The sequence below is a fragment of the Rhincodon typus genome, chromosome 7, assembly GCF_021869965.1.
Source record: "Rhincodon typus isolate 14 chromosome 7, sRhiTyp1.1, whole genome shotgun sequence".
In the NCBI taxonomy this organism is placed as follows: domain Eukaryota; kingdom Metazoa; phylum Chordata; class Chondrichthyes; order Orectolobiformes; family Rhincodontidae; genus Rhincodon; species Rhincodon typus.
In genome coordinates this window covers 47,905,120-47,927,591 of record NC_063338.1, presented here as the reverse complement: position 1 = coordinate 47,927,591, position 22,472 = coordinate 47,905,120, and the positions used below count along the sequence as shown (strand labels likewise).

Genomic DNA, 22,472 nt, shown 5'->3' with positions numbered 1-22,472 from the left:
GCTTGGCTTGTCGTAGAATGGCTACGTTGACCCAGTCGAATTTGTGTCCCTCTTTGTCCATGTGTATTGAAATGAGTCATAGTTGTTCATGTTTCTTGGTAGCTACCTGAGGAAGGGTCACCGGACCCGAAACGTTAACTCTGTTTTTTTCCTTGCTGCCATACCTGTTGAGGTTTTCCAACAACTTTGTTTCTGTTTCTTGGTAGCTAGTTGGCATTCATGAATCCTTCCGGTCTGCCCTATGTAATGTTTTTGGAGGTCATTGCATGGTATCTTGTAAACAGTGTTGGTTCTGTTAGTTGTGGTTGTTGGATCCTTTATTTTCATCAGTAATTGTCATACTGTAGCTGTTGGTTTGTGGGCTACCATGATTCCTCGGGGCAGAGTAATCTGGTGGTCATTTTAAATATGTCCTTAATGTATGGAAGGGTGACTAGTGTCTCTGGACATGTACCTTCCTCTTGTGGTCTGTTGTGTAGGTTTCGATGGACGGCGCTTTTCGGATAACTGTTATTTCTAAAGATGCTGTATAGGTATTCTTCCTCAGCTTTGCGTAGCTCTTGGATGCTGCAGAGTTTTGAGGCTTGCTTGATCGACGTTTTGATGCGGCTCCATTTGTGGGTATTGGGATGATTGCTATTGTCGGTGAGTACCTGATCCGTATGGGTGGCCATCCAGTGTATGCTGGTTTGGAGCTCATCGTTAGCCATTTGTTCAGCTATTACGTCCAGGAAGAGAAGTCTCTTGTTGTTCTCCTCTTCCCTGGTGAATTTTATGCTGGTGAGGATGTTGTTTACGAGTAGATGTGTTTCTTCCAGTTTAGTACATTTGATAATTTGTCATCCACAAAGCAGATCCATAGTTTTGGATGGTGGGAAGTGCTGTCTGTTTCAGCCTTTGCATTATGGTTTCCGCTATTAATCCTGATATCTTTGATCCTGTGGATGTTCTGTTGATTTGTCCCTATATCTTGCCGTTGAAGGTGAAGTGGGTTGTGAGTGGTTTGAACCGCCTACTAGGTGTTTCATTCTCCTTTGTAGTTCTTTTGCTAGTCTGTATGTGGAGGTCCAGCGTTCAAACCACTCCATCCACCCTGCCCAAGAATTTCTCAACATCATCAAGGACATCTGAACAGATGAGAACGAGATCATGGTCTCCTTCGACGTGACTGCACTATTTGCCTCCATAAATGTCCCCTTAGCTAAAGAAACACTAGCCTTGCTACTAGACAGACCGGGGATACAGACACCCGACAACACCAAAACCATCAGCAAAGACAGTAACTATTGGATCTTGCCTCATGACCCACTTCACCTTCAACGGCAAGCTATACGGACAAATCAACAGAATACCCATGGGATCAGCGACATCAGGATTAAAAGCGGAAGCTGTAATGCAAAGACTGGAACAGACAGCACTTCCCACCATCCAACCAAAACTAAGATCCACTATGTGGATGACACCTTTGTCATTATCAAATACACTAAACTGGAAGAAACCCATCTACTCATAAACAACATCCTCACTGGCATAAAATTCACCAGGGAAGAGGAGAACAACAACAGACTTCCCTTCCTGGATGTAATGGTCGAATGAAAGCAGAAGTTGCTGGAAAAGCTCAGCAGGTCTGGCAGCACCTGTGAAGAAAAAAAAAGTTAACATTTCGGGTCCGGTGACCCAGACTCGGAACTGTTCTGAGGAAGGGTCACCGGACCCAAAATGTTAACTCTGATTTTTTTCTTTACAGGTGCTGCCAGACTTGCTGACCTTTTCCAGCAACTTCAGTTCATGTTCCTGATTTACAGCATCCGCAGTTCTTTCAGTTTTTATTTAGTAATGGTTGAATATATGGCCACAGATGAGCTCCAGACCAGTGTACACAGGAAGGCCACCCATACGGTTCAGGTACTCAATTACAACAGCAATCATCCCAATAACCACAAACGGAGCTGCATCAAAACACAGTTCAAGTGAGCTGCAACTTACTGCAGCACCCTGGAACTACACAAAGCGGAGGAAGAATACTCGTACAGCGTCTTTAGAAACAACGGTTACCCGAAAAGCATAGTCCGTCGAAACCTACACGACAGACCACAACATGAACAACACAACGTGACCAGATAAACTAGTCGCCCTTCCATATATTACAGACATATCTAAAATGACAACCAGATTATTCCGCCCGCTAGGAATCATGGTAGCCCACAAACTGACAGCTACTGATGAGAATAAAGAATCCAACAACTACAATTAACAGAACCAACGTTGTTTACAAGATACTATGCATAAACTGCCTAAAACATTACATAGGGCACTGTGGAAGGAAACTAGCCATCAGGATTCATGAACACCAGCTAGCTATCAAGAAACATGACCAATTAACATTCATTTCAATACACATGGATAAAGAGGGACACCAATTCGACTGGGTCAATGTAGCCATCCAAGGACCAGCCAAGCAAAGACATGCAAAAGAATTCCTGGAGGCCTGGCACTCAAACCAGAACTCCATTAACAAACGTTTAGAGCTGGACCCCATATACCAACCACTAAGAAACAAATCTTGAAGTGATGCCACCCACCCCAACGAACCAAGATACACAAATAGCAAGTGGGATAGAACACACGCTTCACTGGAGGCACACTGATGATGTTACCTAACATGGTGACAAAACATGTACGAACAAACTTATCAGCTCGACAAGCAAGTCAACAACTGCAACAACAAACCGAACTACAAATCTTCTCAAAACTCTTGAACAAATTTTGGTGCTGTGTCTTGCTCAATTTATGTTGGACAGTATGTGGTTATTTCCTGAACTTTTGTTGGCGATGTGGTGAGCAGGGAGAGTAGAAGTTACAATCTCCTGGGATTTCATGGCATTGTGACATGTCTTGTGTTATGTCTTGCCATTGGAACATTTCTACTGTTCCTCCACTTCTGATGTCTTTGTTAGTATTCTGACGTTTTTCTTAGTACACTGTTCAATTTGAACTTTCCACGAGGCCACTAGTTGTGTTTTTTTTAAATCAAAAACAGGCCGCTTGCATGATTTCTTAGCATTTACACTCTTGCAATGTGAGGTAGTGTTTCGTTACACCAATAAATTAGAAACAATGTTGAATTTACAGTGCCACCTGCAGGTGGTATACCTTTTTAGAATTCTGAGACTGCCTTTTTTTGTATGTTATAAATTAGTTACAGTTTGCAGGTTAAGTAAGTGGTCCTCAAGTACACAATTCAAAATTGTTATCCTCTGCTGTATGCATGGTTAGCGTTTTCTGATTTGTAATAATTCTTTATTTATATGAAGACTGAACTCACCATGGGAAAATTGGCTGCTCTTGAAAGCAATAAGAATCTGGACCTTGAGAAGAAAGAAGGCAGAATAGATGACTTACTGAGAGTAAGTAATCCTGTTTATACTTGGATCTGTTGGCTGCTCCAGCGTTATGAAAATGCATGTGGCTTTCCGAGCTAACATTATTTAGATAATTAAATAAATGCCAATAAACTAGGTTTGTTCACGGTTTGGGTCCAGTGACCCTTTCGTGTTCTGAAGAAGGATCATTGGAACCGAAACTTTAACTCTGAATTCTGTCCACAGATGCTGCCGAGCTTTTCCAGGAATTTGTGTTTTGTTTCTAATTTCCAGCATCCGCAGTTCTTTTTGTTTTTTTTTTAAACTGTTAGTTAACTGTTGGCAAAGGAAATGACCATCTAAATCTTGATGTGCAGATGGTAGTCCAGTGCAAATTTGTAAGGGTGCTTGTAATGCTAATTACATTTAAAAAGGTGGATTTTTAAAATCGTCATTGGTCAGCCACAACATCCAGTATTATTGATAACTGATAATATACTTGTTTCCACTTGCTGGTGGCTAGAAGGCAGGTGTTAACAATTTTTAAATATAAATAGGTTGCCAAATGATAGAGATTAATTTCAAAGAAGAAAAAAGTCTAGTAACAGAAGTAGACTGTGTTCAGTAACAGTCTTTGAATTATCATGCAACTTCTTTCATGATTTTGCTTTTAATTACTTTGAGCCTATATATTCTTGTCCTGCATAGGTACTTTACTATTGAGTAATTTTCACAACTTCTGTGTACATTTTTAATGCACTTTTTTTTATCAGCACAGATATATCCACCTAAGGCTGAAAAACAATTCAGTCTTTCTTAATAATTCTCATCATTGATAGCAGAAATCAGGCTCGTGCCTTTTCTCTACATCACTCCATGGACGAGTGGCTAGTTGATCAGAACTGGACACTAGACTTGAGAGATGTTACCTGATCTTTCTTTATTCCTTCATGCTGCATTCAGATGGCTTTTATATAACATTCATACCTCATTTGAACACAACCTTTGTGCTTCACTATGTACATTACCACTCATTTTGGATGTTACATCATGAAGTTTTTTTTAAAAAAAGTTAATCTCCTCTGGACTCCATACCATCATAGGCCTTCTCCATTTGTCTTGCTCCCCCACCCCTCCACTATCTTCAAACTCTTGCATTTCTTTTTTCAGTTCTGATGAAGCGTCATCAACCTGAAATACTAACTCTGATTTTCTTTGCAAATATTGTTTTATCTGCTGGATTTTTCCAATTCCTTTCTTTCTATCTGTGCAACTTAATAATGAGACAAATGGGGCTTGCATATGGGATTAAAATAGAAGCTAAATGTTATGAACGTAATACAAAGTGTGGAGTTTTTATTACAACCAAGAATTTTGACTTACCAAAAGCTTTAAAATTACATTTTCAGATCCATATGAGGTAGTTTGGTGGACGTCATGAAATTTGCACATTATTGACCAGGGTGCAACTAGAGCTTCAATAAAGTGCAGCTTTTTCAAGAGTTGTTACGGCGTGTCTAATAGCATGATAATGGAAATTCTCATCAGTTCAATGATTTTTAATTGATTGCATGCTAGGAAGAGTTCAACAGCACACTACATGGAAAGGTATAGAGTTATTGACAGCAAGTTTAGAATTTCTACATTACTCTGTGCTCCAGAATTTGCTGTCAGTTTCAGAGAAATAATAGCAAACGCTGACAGTTTTGTCGTCATTTCTATTGCAAAATCCAGGCCAATATCTTAAAAATGCAATGTAAATGCAAATTATTGTGCTTATGTACAACAGAAGGAGGAGGGGCCCTGGAACATTTAATTTATTGCTTCCACCATTTCAGAATAGGTTTTTAAAATGAGCAGCTGCCCTTTTTTCTTTTGATAATTCTTAAATCCAACTCCATGTCATGTTCTTGATGGGCATCAGCTTGAAATGCAGTTTACTTTGTTTTCATGTGGCTATTTATTAAAGGCCAGTCAAGTTATGCTGTATAATGTAGTTCATCTTCCCTTAAAGTAGTTATTTACCTGAACTACAAATACAGTTGCAAGAAACTTTGCATTTGATTTTATGAGTATAAGATTGTACTGTGATTTTATAAACAAAAAGTATCTCACTTGCATCCTATGTGGTGTGCATGACTGTTTCCTGCTCCCCTTTGTTAGCAACATTCGTAAGCTAATTGGAACCAAGTGTTTTTTTTGCCTCTGTAGAGTGTACATTCATTTTCATGCTTTAAGTGCAGTGGCATAATAAAATAATCTGGTTCTTCTCTGAGACTGTTGTTTTGGAAAGCAGCATATAAGCATTTTACTTTTTATTTATTCTTTCATTGGACATCACAAGCTAGGCCCCCGTTTTTGCTTATCCCTAACTGCCTTTGAGAAGATGATGATGAGCAGCATTCTTGGATGCTGCAGTGCTTGGAGCGTAGAGACATCCACAGAGTTGCTAGGGAGTTGTGGGATTTTGGCCCAGTGATTGTGAAGAAATGGAAATACAATTTCTGGGTGGTGTTTGGCCTAGCAGAAACTTGTAAGTGTTGGTGTTCCCGTGCATCTGCTGCACTAACTCTTTAAAGAGGGTAGAGGTCTTTGGTTTGGAAAGTGCTGTTGGAGGAGCCTTAGTGAATTACAACAATGCACCTTCTAGATGGTCCACAATGTTGCCACTCTCTGCATTGTTGACCTCAACCAACCAACCTTAACTCTTATACAACCAAAGTTTGAATGCTGCTCTCGGAATAGAATTCTGCCAGTGAGCCACTATGGTAAGCCCCTGCCCGCTCTCCTCTCTCTACTTTCTTCCCCACACCCTTACCCAAAAAAAGTGCTCCCGTACGCATCTCAGACCGTGTTCTTGAAGGCTTACAGTCAATGTATGAATTTGGCAGCTCAAATGCTAACTGTAGAATGTGGTTGTAAAATGCTAACTTTGGATTCTCCCATTGTGTGCCTTTTTTTACAGTTGCTTTCCTGACATGATCAAGAGGCAATCAGTGCACACCATGAAATGCTTGTTATTTCTGAGACCATATTTTTACTGTGAATTCCTGAACAATCAATAATCTGTTGAAGAAGTGCAAATTGAACTCAGAAGGTTGTCATTAATGAAGCAATGGAGGGATGAATAGTGCATTTTCTCCTAGAAGGGTGTCTAATTCCAAGAGTTTTACTCCACCAAATTTAAAAAATAGTAACATTTCATCCACTTTGATGTAGTGTCAGCCATATTTTGTGTTTATCCATAGTTGACTTTCAATCTAGTATGGCAAAGGTCCAAATACATTTCAGTGTGAATAATGTGCAGGCTTGCTGTGACATGAAAAATCCTCCCTGCTGCCTGCCATCCTTCTTGCTCCCATTTATGTTGCTGTCCTATGTTCCTTATGGAACACAGAAGAGGTAGCAATATAGTTGCAAGTCAGAATGGTGTTTGGCTTGGATGGATGGCATCCGTTCTTATGCCCCCAGCATTTTTGTGCTGATTTGTAGCCTGTAAAGTGTTTCATGGAATCCAGTAGTTGTGAAGCTGCTATACGAGCCTGTCTGTTTTAATGAGCAATTAGTAATTTTTTCAGATTCAGGTAATCGGAGAAAGAGCACAGCTATTAAATTCTACTAATTAAAATTGAAGAGACCTTCAAGCAAGAGACATTGTTGCAAATTATATTCAAACCTTGCAATATATGAATTAGTTTGTAATAAGTTTTCACTATATTTAATGCTATGTGAGAATCTCATTGAGCAATATGCAATAGAAAATGGATCGCTATGGTATGGTATAATCATCTCACTCAATTCATTTTTAAAAGAATATAATTCTGTTTGTATTTGAACATTTGGGTAATGCAAAATGTTTTTAAATTGAAGTTGTTCAAAATTGCTAATGCCTAAGCTCAAGTTTCTTGAACCTGTAATCTACAGTTTTTAGGCAATTTACAAGCTTGTGAATGTGGTTATAAAAATATGCAAATGTCACAATGTTGTCCTTGCTTCATTATAACTTGTATAGTTTTAATAAAATTATTTGGCATTTTGTCAGGCCAACTGTGATCTAAGAAGACAAATAGATGAACAGCAAAAACTGCTTGAAAAGTACAAGGAACGATTAAACAAGTGTATGACAATGAGCAAAAAGTTATTGATTGAGAAGGTAAGTAGAACCTTATCTTGTATGAACAGGAGGAAGGCATTTAGCTCCTCAAGCTTGTTCCACTATTAGTCTTGGGATGGATGTTCTTAATTTTCACTACAGTTTGTGTAAGAAATCCTTTTTGACATAACTCTTGAATTGCTTTGCATGCATTTCAAGATTGTTGCTGTAAACTCTTCTACCAGAAGAAATAGTTTATCTTCCTTATTTTACTTTTATCAAATCCTTTAACCATTTTGATTGAAACTTAAGGAATACACAATGCACCAGGGAGTGTAGCTTATTCTATTCCACTGTCCTCATTATCTAACCCTGTTCATCAATATGCCTTTCTTGTGAATCTGGTCTGAACCCGCTTCATTTCTAAAATGCAATGCCCAAAACTGATTGTAGTATTCTCTGTTTTGTCTAATCTTTGTATGAATAAAGCGTAACATTTACCTTTTAGTTAAGACAGCTAATATTCCATTGATCTTGTTACTTTTGTTTTTAACCTTCGAACGAGCTTTTAGCTACATGTGCACTTAGTCATAGAGATGTAGAAACAGACCCTTTAGTCCAATATGTCCATGCTGACCAGATATTCTAAATTAATTTAGTCCCATTTGCCAGCATTTAGCTCATAGCCATCTAAACTCTTCCAGTTCATGTACCCATCCAGATGCCTTTTAAATGTTGTAATTGTACCAGCCTCCACCACTTGCTGTGGCACCTCGTTCCATACACGCACCACCCTCTGCATGAAAAAATTGCCCCTTAGGTCCCTTTTAATACCTTTCCCTCTCACCGTAAACCTGTTCCCCCTAGTTTTTGACTCCTGTGTCCCTCTAAATCTGCTTTACACTGATGAGTAACCTCACACTTCACTGAACCCCATCTGTCACGGTTTTGTTGAAGTTGCACAAGAACAGTAACAACAAGGGTTTTTCAACTGTGAATGGACCTTCATTGAGTTATGAAGAAACTAGGTTTATGAGTTTGAACTCTTGAAGTTTCTGGTTTTGGGCTAAACTCTGCATTAAACTTCAAGGTTCCTTCTCTCACCCTTCCTTAGCTGTCACAGTGAAAGAAAATACTCCTACCGCTCTATACAGTTTATGTTTTTATTCTTACATCAAAATTTCTGATGTATCTGACACTTCCTTCGGTAAGCTTGTTAGAAGATCCTTGATTTATCTGATAGGTAAAATTGTGCCACGTGTGAAATGGTACCTTCTTTTAAAGTAAACTGCCCGTGACGTGCTCATCTTGACTGCTATGCATCTCCATCTTATTTGATATTTGTTCTGTTTACTGTTAATATATAAATGTTATTTTGTATAATTGCGATCAAGTATTAATTGACCAATTAGTAGCCATTGCATAGTAGTATTTACTCCTCTATCAGAGGTCACCTTTGCAAGAGCACCAGACGAAAGAGCTTTGAAATGAAATGCCTTATTAGTTTATCATTCCATTTGCTGTAAATTATAATTTAAACATGATTCTTGCGGTTTAGAGTAAACAAGAGAAGCAGTCTAGCAGAGAGAAGAGTATGCAGGATAGGCTACGACTGGGGCATTTCACAACAGTGCGACATGGTGCTTCGTTTACTGAGCAATGGACTGATGGCTATGCATTTCAGAATCTTGTAAAGTAAGTATAAATCTTTCCTTAGCTCCTCTTTGTTCCCACCTCTCTCTCCTTCTGCCCCTCTTATTTCTCTAATCACACATTTCTACAAACCCCAGCTATTTTTTGTGACACTAGTTATTCACCCCCCACTGTTAGTATCTCCATTGAATACCTCTCACTCTTCGGCTTCATTATCAAGCAGAATATCTTGCAGATATAAACTAACCTCTGCCTAAATGAGTGAGCAACATCAAGTGAGAGTTGTTGTTATTCCTAAAATGAGCTTATAATTTATCTTAATGTTTAACTTCTAAATACAGACAACAGGAATGGATAAATCAACAGAGGGAAGAAATAGAAAGACAAAGAAAGTTGCTGGCAAAGAGAAAGCCTCCTCCAACTCAAAATTTGCAGACTCCAGCAGCAAACTCTGAGCTAAAACAGCGCAAAACAAAAGCTGTCAATGGTGCTGAAAATGATCCTTTTGTTAGACCAAACCTTCCACAGTTGTGAGTTCCTTTTTGTGTTTTATTGTAACATGTCTTATAAAATTACACAGCCTGTTGTGTGCAGTGGTCTCTGCTGATCAAAAACTAAATCAGCAAATGGTCTTCACAATCTGCATATGGCAGCTGTACTAGTGCGTTTCGGTTCTCTTTCAAGCTCTTGATGTCTCCAACATAACTTCTGTAGCAAATAGTTTTTTTTGGGTTTTACTTGTTTATTTAATAAATATTGTTTACAAGATTTCTACAAACTGTCTGAAATGTGTGCTTCCATTCAACAAGTCTGGGCAGTGAATGAAACTGGCACAGACTTAAGTGTGCAGTTAATTTCAACCTGCTTTGTATGAATGTCCTGTCTGTATCAATAGTCTGTTTTAGGAATTGAACACTCAGTGTTAACAGTGTACACTGACAATTTCATACCTGTTTAGTGGTAGTTATGCCACAATTGGCTTGAACACAACTAGATTGCAATCCTAGTTGGACCATTTAATTGAAATGTGCTTCTGAGTGTGAACCTGGTAATTTGAGATGGCTTGTTTTATATCAGAAATAATTGCTTACTGCAGGAAATTCCTGAGCTCTGACAGCTTGTTTTGTAGGTTATTACCCCTCCTCTTTCTCTCCCCGCCCCCATAAAAAAGAAATACAAATGTCCTGCTGAATAAACTCTGAATTCAAAATCAAATCTCTGTTTTCCATTTGCCAAGACTTTGTGCTTGGGGCAGGTTGTTTTGACTCAAGTTGGAATGCCACCACACCGGACAAAGGCTTGGTCATCAAATGTACTTTCCCCCTCAACCAGTGCTACAATTTGCCCTGATGCTGGCTACTCTATTCCCCACTGGAGTTAAAGCTGAGTTTGGGAGATTTAGAAAATCTAGTTTTTTTTTCAGCAAATCAGGAAATTGTTATTACTGAATCCTAGAACACACATTTTCTACGTTGACCTTGGGTAGGGAATGATCCTGTTAATGAGGAGAAGTTGAGTTAATTGGGCCTGTACTCATCAGAGACTGAGAAGTGTGCTTATTGCAATACGGATTCTTGGAGGACTTGACAGATTAAATGTAGAGAGGTTCTTTCTCCTTTATAAGAGAGTCGAGGACCAGAGGGTGTAAGCTCAGAATAAGAGGACGCCCATGTAAGACAGAGGTGAGGAGGAGTTTCTTCTGAGGATATTGAATCTGTGGAATTCTGTACCGCAGGAGCCTGTTGATGTTGGGTTGTTCAGTATATATTCAAGGCTGAGATGGACTGAGTTTTAATCATTAATGAATCACTGTTATATAGATGACATGAAAGTGGAGTTAAGGATTCTCAGATCAGCCATGATTATCTTAAATGGCAGAGCAGATTTGATGGGCTGAATGGCCTACTTCTGCTCCTCTGTCTTGTCATCTTACTGCCCATTTAAAATGATTTTGTGTTTGGAATTAACTGATTAACATTGCAAGAAATAAGAAAAGAATTTGTATTGCAATATTTCATTCTTATAAGATTGTCGCTTATCAGATAGATAAGTGACTTTACCGTGTTTTTCTGTCACAATGGTAAAAGGCTGAGTTTAAGCCTAGATTACTGCAACATAATCAAATAATGCTCAATATTTTGATATCCTGTGGAAATAATGCTGAACCGTATTTTCTAAAAATGGTAGGACTTGTTTGTTAATACATAGCATTTCTGATACTCACTCATTTTATGTGTTTACAGGAAATATTTTATACTAGATGTCATGCGACATTGTCCTAAAAAAAACAAGAACATAAATTGTTCGGATTTAAACCAAAATGTTGACTGTATTCTCTTAACTAACAGTCCTCAAATCTTTTGAGAATTGACTTAATGCAAAAAGATTTTGTTAGTATCTAGGCATATATCTGTTATTTTGAATGTAAAATAAACTTTGAATTTAATAATTATATCTCCTGCAGTAGCTTCTAGTCGATTTTCTAACCCAAATGGTAATACTTTTCTGATATTCCCATCTTAACTAGGTTGACAATAGCAGAATATCATGAACAGGAAGAAATCTTCAAACTTAGATTAGGACATCTTAAGAAGGTATGTTGACTTTTGTGTTCAGTTAAAAGTAAAAGGGTTGAGAGGAGGCTCGGGGACATCATAGACATAAGATTGAATGTTGAAGTCGGGACCTTGAAAGAAAGAAAGCTTGACCTTATTAATACCTACTCAAATCTATCTATTTTGTACAGCCATCAAAATTATTCTGTCTTCCTATTCCTGAAGTCCTTCAGTAACTGATGCTAAAGGAAAAAGAAAAGCTTTAATTTTTATCCTGTTTCTCCACTCCCTAAGAGCTTTACAGATAATGAAATTCTTTTGAAGCATAGTTACTGTTGTAATGTAGGAAAATGTGATAGCTAATTTGTGCTCAGCAAGATACCACAATCATCAATGAAATGATCGGTTTGTGATGATGGTTAAGGGATAAATATTGGCCAGAACAGTGGAGAGAATTTCCTGCTGTTCGAACTGGTTTCATCTGAGGGGTCAAGCAGTTTCAATTCAATGTCTCAGCTAAAGATGTATATTCCCTTGGATTGCTCAGTCTGTTCGTCTGGATTGTCGATTTGTACCCCTGGAAAAAGAGCTGAACCCACAATCTTCTGACTCGGTGTGCAAGTTGCACCTACTGACCCATGTCTGACACTCTTTTCTCAATTGCTATTTGTATTTTGATTATGGTTTGCGTAATATTTGAAAGATAATTCAATGCTTTCTCTGCCTGTGAAATAAAGCATTAGACATGTCAGTAGAGTTTTCCTTTAATTGACTTGCTAGAAGAAGGACAGCATTTATTCTCTTTTAAAAAGTTTTATAGTTCTTAGAGACTAAAAGCTTTGAAAAACTGAATTTCCAGTGACTGTCTGGAAGGATTACACAACAAATTTTGAGTTTAAAAAATTCGATGTAATGCACAAACTACAGACAACATTGACACCCTAAGTTATTTGCCACTCCCACTGGCCTGGTTCCTCCTTCCTTTCCTACCTGAGTAATTTGTAATCCCAGACCTGACTTTTTCTGTGATGGCTACTGGCAGTTCCTTCTTTCTAGTGCAAGCTAGGTGAGTCTTCTGCCATTTAAATCTTCAGAACCTCAATCTCATCAACATGAGATTTCATTCTGACCTTTTCATTCTTGTTTTACAAGGTGAACAGTAGGATCAGCATTTCCCCTGCATCAGGTGCAGAACCAGCTGCCTCTATCTTCTGCTCGTTTCTTTCTATCAAATTCATACTGACTTGATCGACTTAGGCCTGAGATTTCAACAATATTTTAGGAATCCCTGTAACTTGATGCTGTGATACCTTGCTAAGGACTGTTACCTTCCCAGACCCCTCATCTCCATGGTAGTACGAATCACATGAATCTTCGTTTCTAGGTAGTAATGGCAATTAGCTATCCTGTAGTCCCCAACTAAATTCTAGCTTCAGTAGACCGTTTACAGTCTGTTTATAAAATCTTACATTCCTAACACCACCTTGTGAGACTTGTAGATATGTCAGATGCTCTTGCCATTATCTTACAGGTGTAAATGTCTGCTTTTAATCTTGACCTGCTAAACTACCCAGGACTGTTATTGGCAAAATTGAGAGCAGATCTTGTCCCCTTTCTTCTGAGCTTCTTGTCATAATACAACCATATTAATCAAGAATCTTTTCTACCTCCGCCTTAAATATACACAAGGACTGTGCCCCCATAGCTGTCTAGCAAGGAGTTCCAAGGACACTCAACCCTCTGAGAAAAGAAATTCCTTCTCATCTCAGATTGATGCCCCTTTGTTTTTAGGATCAGAGGACACAGTCTCCAGCTCTTAAATGAGAAGGAACATCATCTCAGTACTTGACCTGTTAACCCCCTGCATTCCTATATGTCTCAATGAAATCACTTCTCATTCTTCTAAACTCCAAAGAGTAGGGTCCCAAATAAGGTAAATAAGGGGACTAAAACTACTTACAGTACTCCAGATGCAGTCTCACCAGCACCTTGTACAACTGCAGAACTTCACGACTCTTGCACGTCAACTCCTTTGAAATAAGGGCCAATATTCCATTAGCCTTCCTAATTACCTGCTGAACCTAAGTGCTAGCTTTGTGTTTCATGCACAACTACTACCAAGTCCCTTTGTGTTTTGCCTTTCTGCGAGTTTTTCTCCATTTATCTTGGAGTCCCAAAACAAAACAATGGTGTAACAATGTTTGCTTACTTGAATTTTAATTTCAATTTTACATAATACATCAGAAATGTATTTTGCTAAATGCTTTTCTTTAATTACTTCTACAAAACCATTCATAACATGTTTTAAAGTTGCATAGGTAAATACTAACTGTTAATTCCAACTCTAAAACAACTAAGCATTGGGGATTAAGCAAAAAATTAAGTATTTAGTATATCGAAAGCTTAAAAAAGAGGTTGTGCAATATTTCTCCTAAGTCTCTTTCAAGCTTGTAAAGAAAACGTTTGCTTGTGATTTTAAACTTACCATCAATCCACTGATGTTTTAACAATAGATTTATCTGATGTACTATCTTGCTGTTGAATCATTATTTTTAATTGAAGGAACTTTTAGATTGTGCTGTTTGCTGTTTAACGCATCTAAAAATTTGCAGCTTCTGAGTTAAAGGCATAGCAATGCATAAAAGTCATTCTAATGAGCATGTAATATTTATATCTGTTTTCATCTCAACTAATGGAAGTTCAATTCAGAAATAGATTAGCATTCAGAATTATTTTTAAATTTAGTGTTAGAATTCTTCATTAATTGATAGAGCTGCATCAATCTCTACATTTTTTAAAAAAAAAATCATCATAGTACAGTATGCATAGAAGCCTTTTGGTACATCAAGTATTTATAGCATTTTCTCCACATAAACAATCTAGTGAAAGCTTCGATTGCACCCTTCCATTCACTTTAGTAACTTTTAAAATGACTTTGTAATTTCCATTTTTAAGTCTTTATGGATCTTGCTTCATTCATGGTTTGTGGCAGAGAATTTCTATGAAATAATATTTTACTCACCTCCCCTTTGTTATAATTATCTTAAATATGCATGCTCATTTCTGTCTTTCCAGACAGTAGAAACTGTTTATTACTTCAACCCTGTAAACTGATTCACAATCTTGAAGACATCTATCCAATCATTTCTTAATCATCTCTCCAACAGTACAAAAACTCTGCATTTGTCACATCTCTTATAACTAATCTCTGAACCCTTGCAATCCCCTAGTGAGTCTATGCTTCACCATTCCAGTTTCTTTCCTTCCTAAAATGATTCGCAGTACACCTGATATTTAATAAGTTCCGCATTTGCATGTTGCTACAAATCTCTAGCTCTAAGGTCAAAACCAAAAGTTACATTTTCTGACTGCAATCCATTTAAAGTACTGACTTTACTTGTTCTGGCCATCAAAGTATATTATATTTCTTTAATTTTGGACTTCATCTGCTAACTAGGTACTCATCTTTCTGGTCTATATCCTCTTGAGATCCTTCTCAACTTTTCATGTCCCTCAGTTTGGAATTGTAGAAAATTCTCAGTATAGTTCCCTTAATTGCCAAGTCCAGATCGTTAATATGCATAGCAAATAAGAGCAAGCTCCCACTTGAACTTGCTGCTTAATACATCATTACATGCTGAGCGGGTTACTTTCACTTCTATCCTTTATTTTCTCCTCTCCCAAGTATCTCCCTTAGAATAGGAGAAGTCCATTTAGCCCCTTAACTTTGAGCCAACATTCAATTTAAGAAAATGTTTCATGTGGTTGAGCACCATTAACCAAACCAGCATTTATTACCCATCCCCAGTTGCATTTGAGAAGGTGAGATGAGATCACTGAGATCATAGCTGACCTAGAATCTTAACAGCATTTGCCCAGATTAGCTCCAAAATTTTTATGACCTTTTAGTTAACAAAGATCTATAAATTCAGTTTCCTAATCAGGTCTATTTGAATTTCTTTTGAAATGCGTGCATTTCTATCTCTCAATCGCTGTCTCTCTGTTTTCATCACAGTTCATTATGACCTTGTGAGCGCATTCTGCTGGAGTCTCTGGAGAATTACTTTTTCTTTTTAGACTTTCGTCTGGTGTTTAATGAAATTGCCTTTGAAAACCCATCTAAATGATGATGGGGTCTTGACTTAGATTGACATCAATTCTGTTTTCGTTCATAATGCAGGTTAATTGCTCTTGAATTTAAAACCTGATCTGTGCTTGTTACATAACCTGAATGAATTGAGATATTGAACACCCTCTCAGAAAGCTGGTTTTAAGTTTGTGAGGATGACTAATAGTTGAGCAGTGTACAAATTTATTTCCCTTTGGTGTCAACAGGAAGAAGCTGAAATTCAAGCAGAGCTCGAACGCCTGGAGAGAGTCCGAAATCTGCATATACGTGAACTTAAAAGAATAAATAATGAAGATAGTTCACAGTAGGTTAATGAATGTTAAATAATTTTCTTGCTTTGTCTTTCTAAAATCTCAGTTCCATAGGAGTTCAGCCAATGAAGTATTTTTGTAGCAAAAACATAAATTGCTGGAAAATCTCAGCAGGTCTTGCAACACCTGTGGAGAGAAATCAGTTAATGTTTTGGGCCCAGTGAGCCATCTTCAGAACTGATCTTAGCTGGGAAAAGATTGGTATATATACTGAAGATGGAGTGGAGATGGAGCCCAGGGAGAGACAAAAACAGTTGGGCAGACAAAGTAATGGGTAAAGGTCAGCCTGGGAGAATCATTAGCTATTAATGGAGACCAATAGTGGTTGACAGTGGGTTGTTTGTGATAACCCATGTGATGATAAGGTCTGGTGTTGAGGGGGGTATTTGGGCTAACGGCAAGGGAGAAGCTACTCAGCCCCTAAAATTATAGAACTCAATATTGAGTCCTGAAGGCTGCAAGGTGCCCAGACAAGGGCTGCATCTCCACCTATTGTTTACTCCTTCACCTTCCCCCACCCAATCTGCAGCATTATATACTAATTATTTTCTAGCTAGAAGGATTGCTGGACCTGCAACATTAACTCTGCTTTCTCTGCACAGCGCTTTCTGTTTTTGATTTTGATTTCCGGCATTTGCAGTTCTTCAACATTTTTAAGTATTTTTGGAAATGTGGTCACTGCTGTAAGACACTTTACGTAAAGCAGTAAATTAGATGACCAGATCTTTAGTGTTGATGGTTGGAGGATAAAGGTTGGTAGTGGAGAACTCCCCTGGTCATCATCTAATAGTACCATGGAATCCTGGATATCCATCTGAAGATTGCAGATGTTTTTTGCATTTGCACTGTACTTTTTGTCTTATTGGAAAGATGGAGCTTATAGTGGTTCAGCATTCACTCAATTACAGTAATTGGTGAAACTAGAATATGTGTGCAGATAATGAAGTAAAACCACAACTGTCTCTTCTCTGACTCCTGCTTTCTGGTTTTCCCCCCCCTCCTGCATCTGGTTTGCACTCTGTCTCTCTTTCTCTTTCTTGTTCCATCCGTCCTGCACCCGGTCGTTATGTCTCCCTTCCTCCCACCCAAGTAGCTCATTCCCTCCTCCCACCTGCTCTTGGTGTCTTACCCCTCTCTCCTTTTAGTTTTTAGTCATCTGCAATATTATGATTGGTTCATAAATACGTATAACTTGAAAATGAGAGAACTATGTAATGGAATGATTTTTCTTTAATGTGGTGTGGGTGTCACTAGCAAATTTGCCAGTTGCAAATTAAGGTTGAACTGAGTGATCTACTGGGCTGTTTCGGAATACAGTTAAGAGTCCACCACTGTTGTGGATCTGGAATCGGATGTAGAGAGGTATCCTTCCCTAAAAGACATTAGTGAACCAGATTGCTATTTTCAGCAATCTATGATAATTGGTATGGCCAGCAACACTGAGACTAACCAAGTAAAAACCGAAAGAACTGCGCATGCTGTAAATCGGAAACAAAAATAGAAATTGCTGGATAAGCTCAGCAGGTCCGGCAGCATCTGTGGAGAGAAATCAGAGGTAATGTTTTGAGTCAAGTGACCCTGCCTGAGTTCTGAGGAAAGGGTCACGACCTGAAACATTAACTCTGATTTCTGTCCACAGATGCTGCCAAACATGCTGAGCTGAGACTAACCATATTTTCCAGAATCTCCTAAGCATTAGCCTGGATCTTCTGGATTACAGATCCTGTGCAGTTACCTGTGCCACCATCTTCCCATTGAATTAAATAGTTAAAGGAAGAGTGGGGAGAGTAGAAAGTATCAAAGGTTTTCCAATTTATAAAAAAAAAAATTAATTGTTGACTTCCAACAAAGGCTTTAAGAAGAGAAGGTACCAAGGAAAACATAACAGCAACTTCTTTCAATTACAAGAATAGGAGTACTGAAAACCGACACAACAGCCCTGAAAATAGGAAAGATAGGCCAGCACAGCTTTAGAAATCCTGCTGCTCTGATTCATGGTGCACACGTGCAATATTAACAAAATTTCCACTGTAGGATTAGGGGAGCGTTTTGTGCTAGAACAAAGATATGCTGTTGTATATGTTGATAAATGATCCAATGAAAAATCACTTTTGTGTTGCAAAAGATGAGGAGAGCGGAAATGGAAAATGAAGTGATCTCTTTCAGGAGACCCCTCTGAACAGAAGCCTTAGCTATGAAACTAGATGATATTTCAAAAGCTATAATTTAAATCCTGGAGTTACCAGATTGCTTTCAATCGTATGGAGAAGCTGGAAAATGTGGACAGAAACTTGCAAGGCGGAAATCTGAAAATAATCCAGTTATTTGCAGACGTTTGGGTTTGTGAAGTGATCAGGGTCAGAAAAAGAGATCAAGAACCCTAGGAAGACGTGAGAAATTTACAATTTCCAAATAAGCAGTGAAATTGTCAAGATCCAATTTGGCGCAGGAAGCAGTCGTAGAAAGTGTGCTCCGAGACCATGCTGGAGAAAAAATTGTTTATCCGTGTTAAAGGGAAATAACAGGGATCACAATACTTTGAAGTGCTGTCATGGCAAGGAGCTGCAGAAGAGTTTTTGATATGTGAATTGGGGCAGGTACTTGAATAAGTAACCAGGTACTTGAAAAGGGGATGAAAGAATGGTCAGAACCAGTGAGATTCATGTGAACAGGAGCACGCTGAACCAACAAATCTTCCAGATATTTTGGTGAAGAAAAGGCTGTTTAAAAATTGTAAAATTACAAGTTTGAAGGCAATTAGGGGACAAATCTGAATGGTAAAAATCATGATCTGGTATGTGGGTCATGCTGTATGAAAATAAGAGTAAGCTTTAGTTAATGTTATCCAGCTGATGGACTCCAGTGCTGTAGCCTCACTTGGAAGGCCAACAACCCTGGGGCATTGGCAATCAAATCACAAGTGGAAGCTGCCACAGCAGGTCAAAGCAGGTGCATCTTGACATGGAGCCTAGCTAACCTATAAGGACTGCACTGAAGGTCTTGAGAAGGAAGCGATTCCCAACCCCACAACCCTAATTAGTGTGCAGGTTGTAGTTTTTTATTCCCGCAGTCTTATCATTGAGGCGTTTTGGCCCTCCATATGGAGATTGTTTTGCCTTGATTGAGCCAGAAGCTTCAGCATGGATTGTGCTGTTCCAACACCCATACCAGCTGAAAATGATCTCCTATGTGGATCTTGATCGGAGGGATCGGCTGCCCGCCTTGTGGAGAGTCGGTCGCTCCGTTTCCTTATCTACCCTGGGAAAGTTCCCCAGAGGTGAGAATGCATCAAAGAATGGTTAACTTATCATCCTTTTACTTTCTGGCCATCCTACCTCTCCCCGCCCCACCACGAACAACCATGTCTATACTGGTCCAGCAAAATCTGGACAACATTTCCTAATCTATTCTTTCAGAAATGAAAAATATTGAGGACTGGTAAACAAGTGAGTTTAAAAAGGGTATCAGAGATAGTAGGAACTGCAGATGCCAGAAAATCTGAGATAACAAGGTGTAGAGCTGGATGAACACAGCAGGCCAAGCAGCAGCATAGGAGCAGGAAGGCTGACGTTTCGGGCCTAGACCCTTCTTCAGAATTGGGGGAGGGGAAGGGGGTTCTGAAATAAATAGGGAGAGAGGGGGAGGCGGATAGAGGAGAAGATAGGTGGAGAGGAAACAGACAGGTCAAAGAGGCGGGGATGGAGCCAGTAACGGTGAGTGTAGGTAGGGAGGAGATAGGTCAGTCCAGGTAGGACGGACAGGTCGAGGGGGCGGGATGAGGTTAGTAGGTAGGAAATGGGGGTGCGGTTTGAGGTGGGAGGAGGGGACAGGTGGGAGGAAGAACAGGTTAGGGAGGCGGGGACGAGCTGAGCTGGTTTTGGGATGCGGTAGGGGGAGGGGAGATATTGAAGCTTGTGAAATCTACATTGATACCATTGGGCTGCAGGGTTCCCAAGCGGAATATGAGTTGCTGTTACTGCAACCATCAGGTGGCATCGTTGTGGCACTGCAGGACGCCCAGGATGGACATGTCATCTGAGGAATGGGAATGGGAGGGGGAGTTGAAATGGTTTGCGACTGGGAGGTGCAGTTGTTTATTGCAGTGACTGGGTGTGAGGGATGAGTTGCGGGAAATGCGGGAGACACGGTGCCCGAGATGGAGACAGAGAGGTCCAGGAAGGTGAGAGAGGTGTTAGAGATGGTCCAGGTGAACTTAAGGTTGGGGTGGAAGGTGTTGGTGAAGTGAATGAACTGTTCGAGCTCCTCGTGGGAGCACGAGTGGCGCCGATACAGTCATCAATGTAACGGAGGAAGAGGTGGGCTTTAGGACCAGTGTAGGTACAGAAGAGGGATTGTTCCACGTAACCTACAAAGAGGCAGGCAATAACAACCAAAAAAGAATCCCCCTCGTCCTCACGTACTACCCCACCAACCTCCGGATCCAACGCATCATCCTCCGACACTTCCGCCATCTGCAATCTAACCCCACCACTAAAGACATTTTTCCCTCCCCACCCTTATCTGCTTTCCAGAGGGACCACTCTCTCCGTGACTCACTTGTATGCTCCACACTCCCCTCCAGCCCCACCACACCCGGCACTTTTCCCTGCAACCGCAGGAAGTGCTACACCTGCCCCTACACCTCCCCCCTCACCCCCATCCCAGGACCCAAGAAGACTTTCCACATCAAGCAGATGTTCACCTGCATATCTGCTAATGTGGTATACTGCATCCGCTGTTCCTGTTGTGGCCTCCTCTACATCGGGGAAACCAAGCGGAGGCTTGGGGACCGCTTTGCAGAACACCTATGCTCGGTTCGCAATAAACAACTGCACCTCCCAGTCGCAAATCATTTCAACTCCCCCTCCCATTCCTCAGATGACATATCCATCCTGGGCCACCTGCAGTGCCACAACGATGCCACCTGAAGGTTGCAGGAACAGCAACTCATTCTGCTTGGGAACCCTGCAGCCCAATGGTATCAATGTAGATTTCACAAGCTTCAAAATCTCCCCTCCCCCTACCGCATCCCAAAACCAGCTCAGCTCGTCCCCGCCTCCCTAACCTGTTCTTCCTCCCACCTATCCCCTCCTCCCACCTCAAACCACACCCCCATTTCCTACCTACTAACCTCATCCCGCCCCCTTGACCTGTCCGTCCTACCTGGACTGACCTATCTCCTCCCTACCTCCCCACCTACACTCGCCTTTACTGGCTCCATCCCTGCCTCTTTGACCTGTCTGTTTCCTCTCCACCTATCTTCTCCTCTATCCATCTTCTATCTGCCTCCCCCTCTCTCCCTATTTATTTCAGAACCCCCTTCCCCTCCCCCATTTCTGAAGAAGGGTCTAGGCCCGAAACGTCAGCTTTCCTGCTCCTATGCTGCTGCTTGGCCTGCTGTGTTCATCCAGCTCTATGCCTTGTTATCTCTGAGTGTAAAAAGGGATTTTGAGAAAATGAGGACTGTCTGAGATCAGTAATTAGCTGGCATTTGAGAAGTTTTGATTTTTACAATTGATAGGCAGAAGCATAAATTTTGAAAAAGCAAGAGATGAGAAAAATGGTAATGCAAAACATCAAAAGAAAACAGTAACATGGATTCTCCATTAGGAAGAAAGCAAGTGCCTGCATATATCCATACATTGTATTGGAAAGTATTTGGAAAGCATTGTCAGAGTTGTAATATAGAAAATACAGCAATCCGTTTCTTTGCAGTAAACCCCACTATACAGTGATGTGATAAACAAATAATCTGTCAGTGATGTTGGTCGAGAGATAAATATTGACGAGGATGCTGGTGTAAATTCCAGAGGTCATTTTAGCTCAGTAGGCTGGACAGTTTGCAAAGCAGTGTGATGTCATCAGCATCGGTTCAATCCTATCACTGGCTGAGGTTACCATGAAGGACTTTCCTTCTCAAGCTGTCCCCTCACCTGTGGTATGATCGCCCTCAGGTTAAATCACCACCAGGCATCTCTTCATAATGAGAGAGCAGCCTTGTGGTGGCACAATACAATCTGGTGCAAACTCCCCTCTTCCCCTTGAAATGGTACTGTGGTTGGCAAAGAGGCCTTGGTTTAAATCAGATGTGGAGGCTGGGCTGCTGCAAATTGAAGCAGTGTCAATGTTGTTGAAGGGAAAGGGCTAATCCATAATGCCTGTCAAGAGAATGAATTGTGTGAAATTCTGAAAGATAAATTAGATATCCAGGCTATATTGGTGATCACAAATGGATCTGAAAGAGGAAATGTGAATCCTCAGCAAAAATCATGTGTAAGTGTCATAGCTGAAGGCAAACGCTGCAAAAAAAGAACAGTTGTGAAAATGGATTTGGGCAAATAATTAGAAACAAAAATTGTAAAGGGCAGC

General features: G+C 39.9%; 1 protein-coding gene across 3 annotated transcripts in view; it reads left to right on the top strand.

The window, feature by feature from the left end:
- tlk1a (tousled-like kinase 1a) overlaps positions 1 to 22,472 on the top strand; it is a 133,352-nt gene that overhangs the window by 73,211 nt on the left and 37,669 nt on the right. For all 3 annotated transcript variants that reach the window (XM_048598771.1, XM_048598769.1, XM_048598770.1), the window contains 6 exons: positions 3,315 to 3,407; positions 7,405 to 7,515; positions 9,014 to 9,150; positions 9,450 to 9,638; positions 11,636 to 11,702; positions 15,999 to 16,096. In XM_048598771.1, the coding sequence (XP_048454728.1) occupies positions 3,315 to 3,407; positions 7,405 to 7,515; positions 9,014 to 9,150; positions 9,450 to 9,638; positions 11,636 to 11,702; positions 15,999 to 16,096 (695 nt within the window). The remainder of the gene's footprint in view (positions 1 to 3,314; positions 3,408 to 7,404; positions 7,516 to 9,013; positions 9,151 to 9,449; positions 9,639 to 11,635; positions 11,703 to 15,998; positions 16,097 to 22,472) is intronic.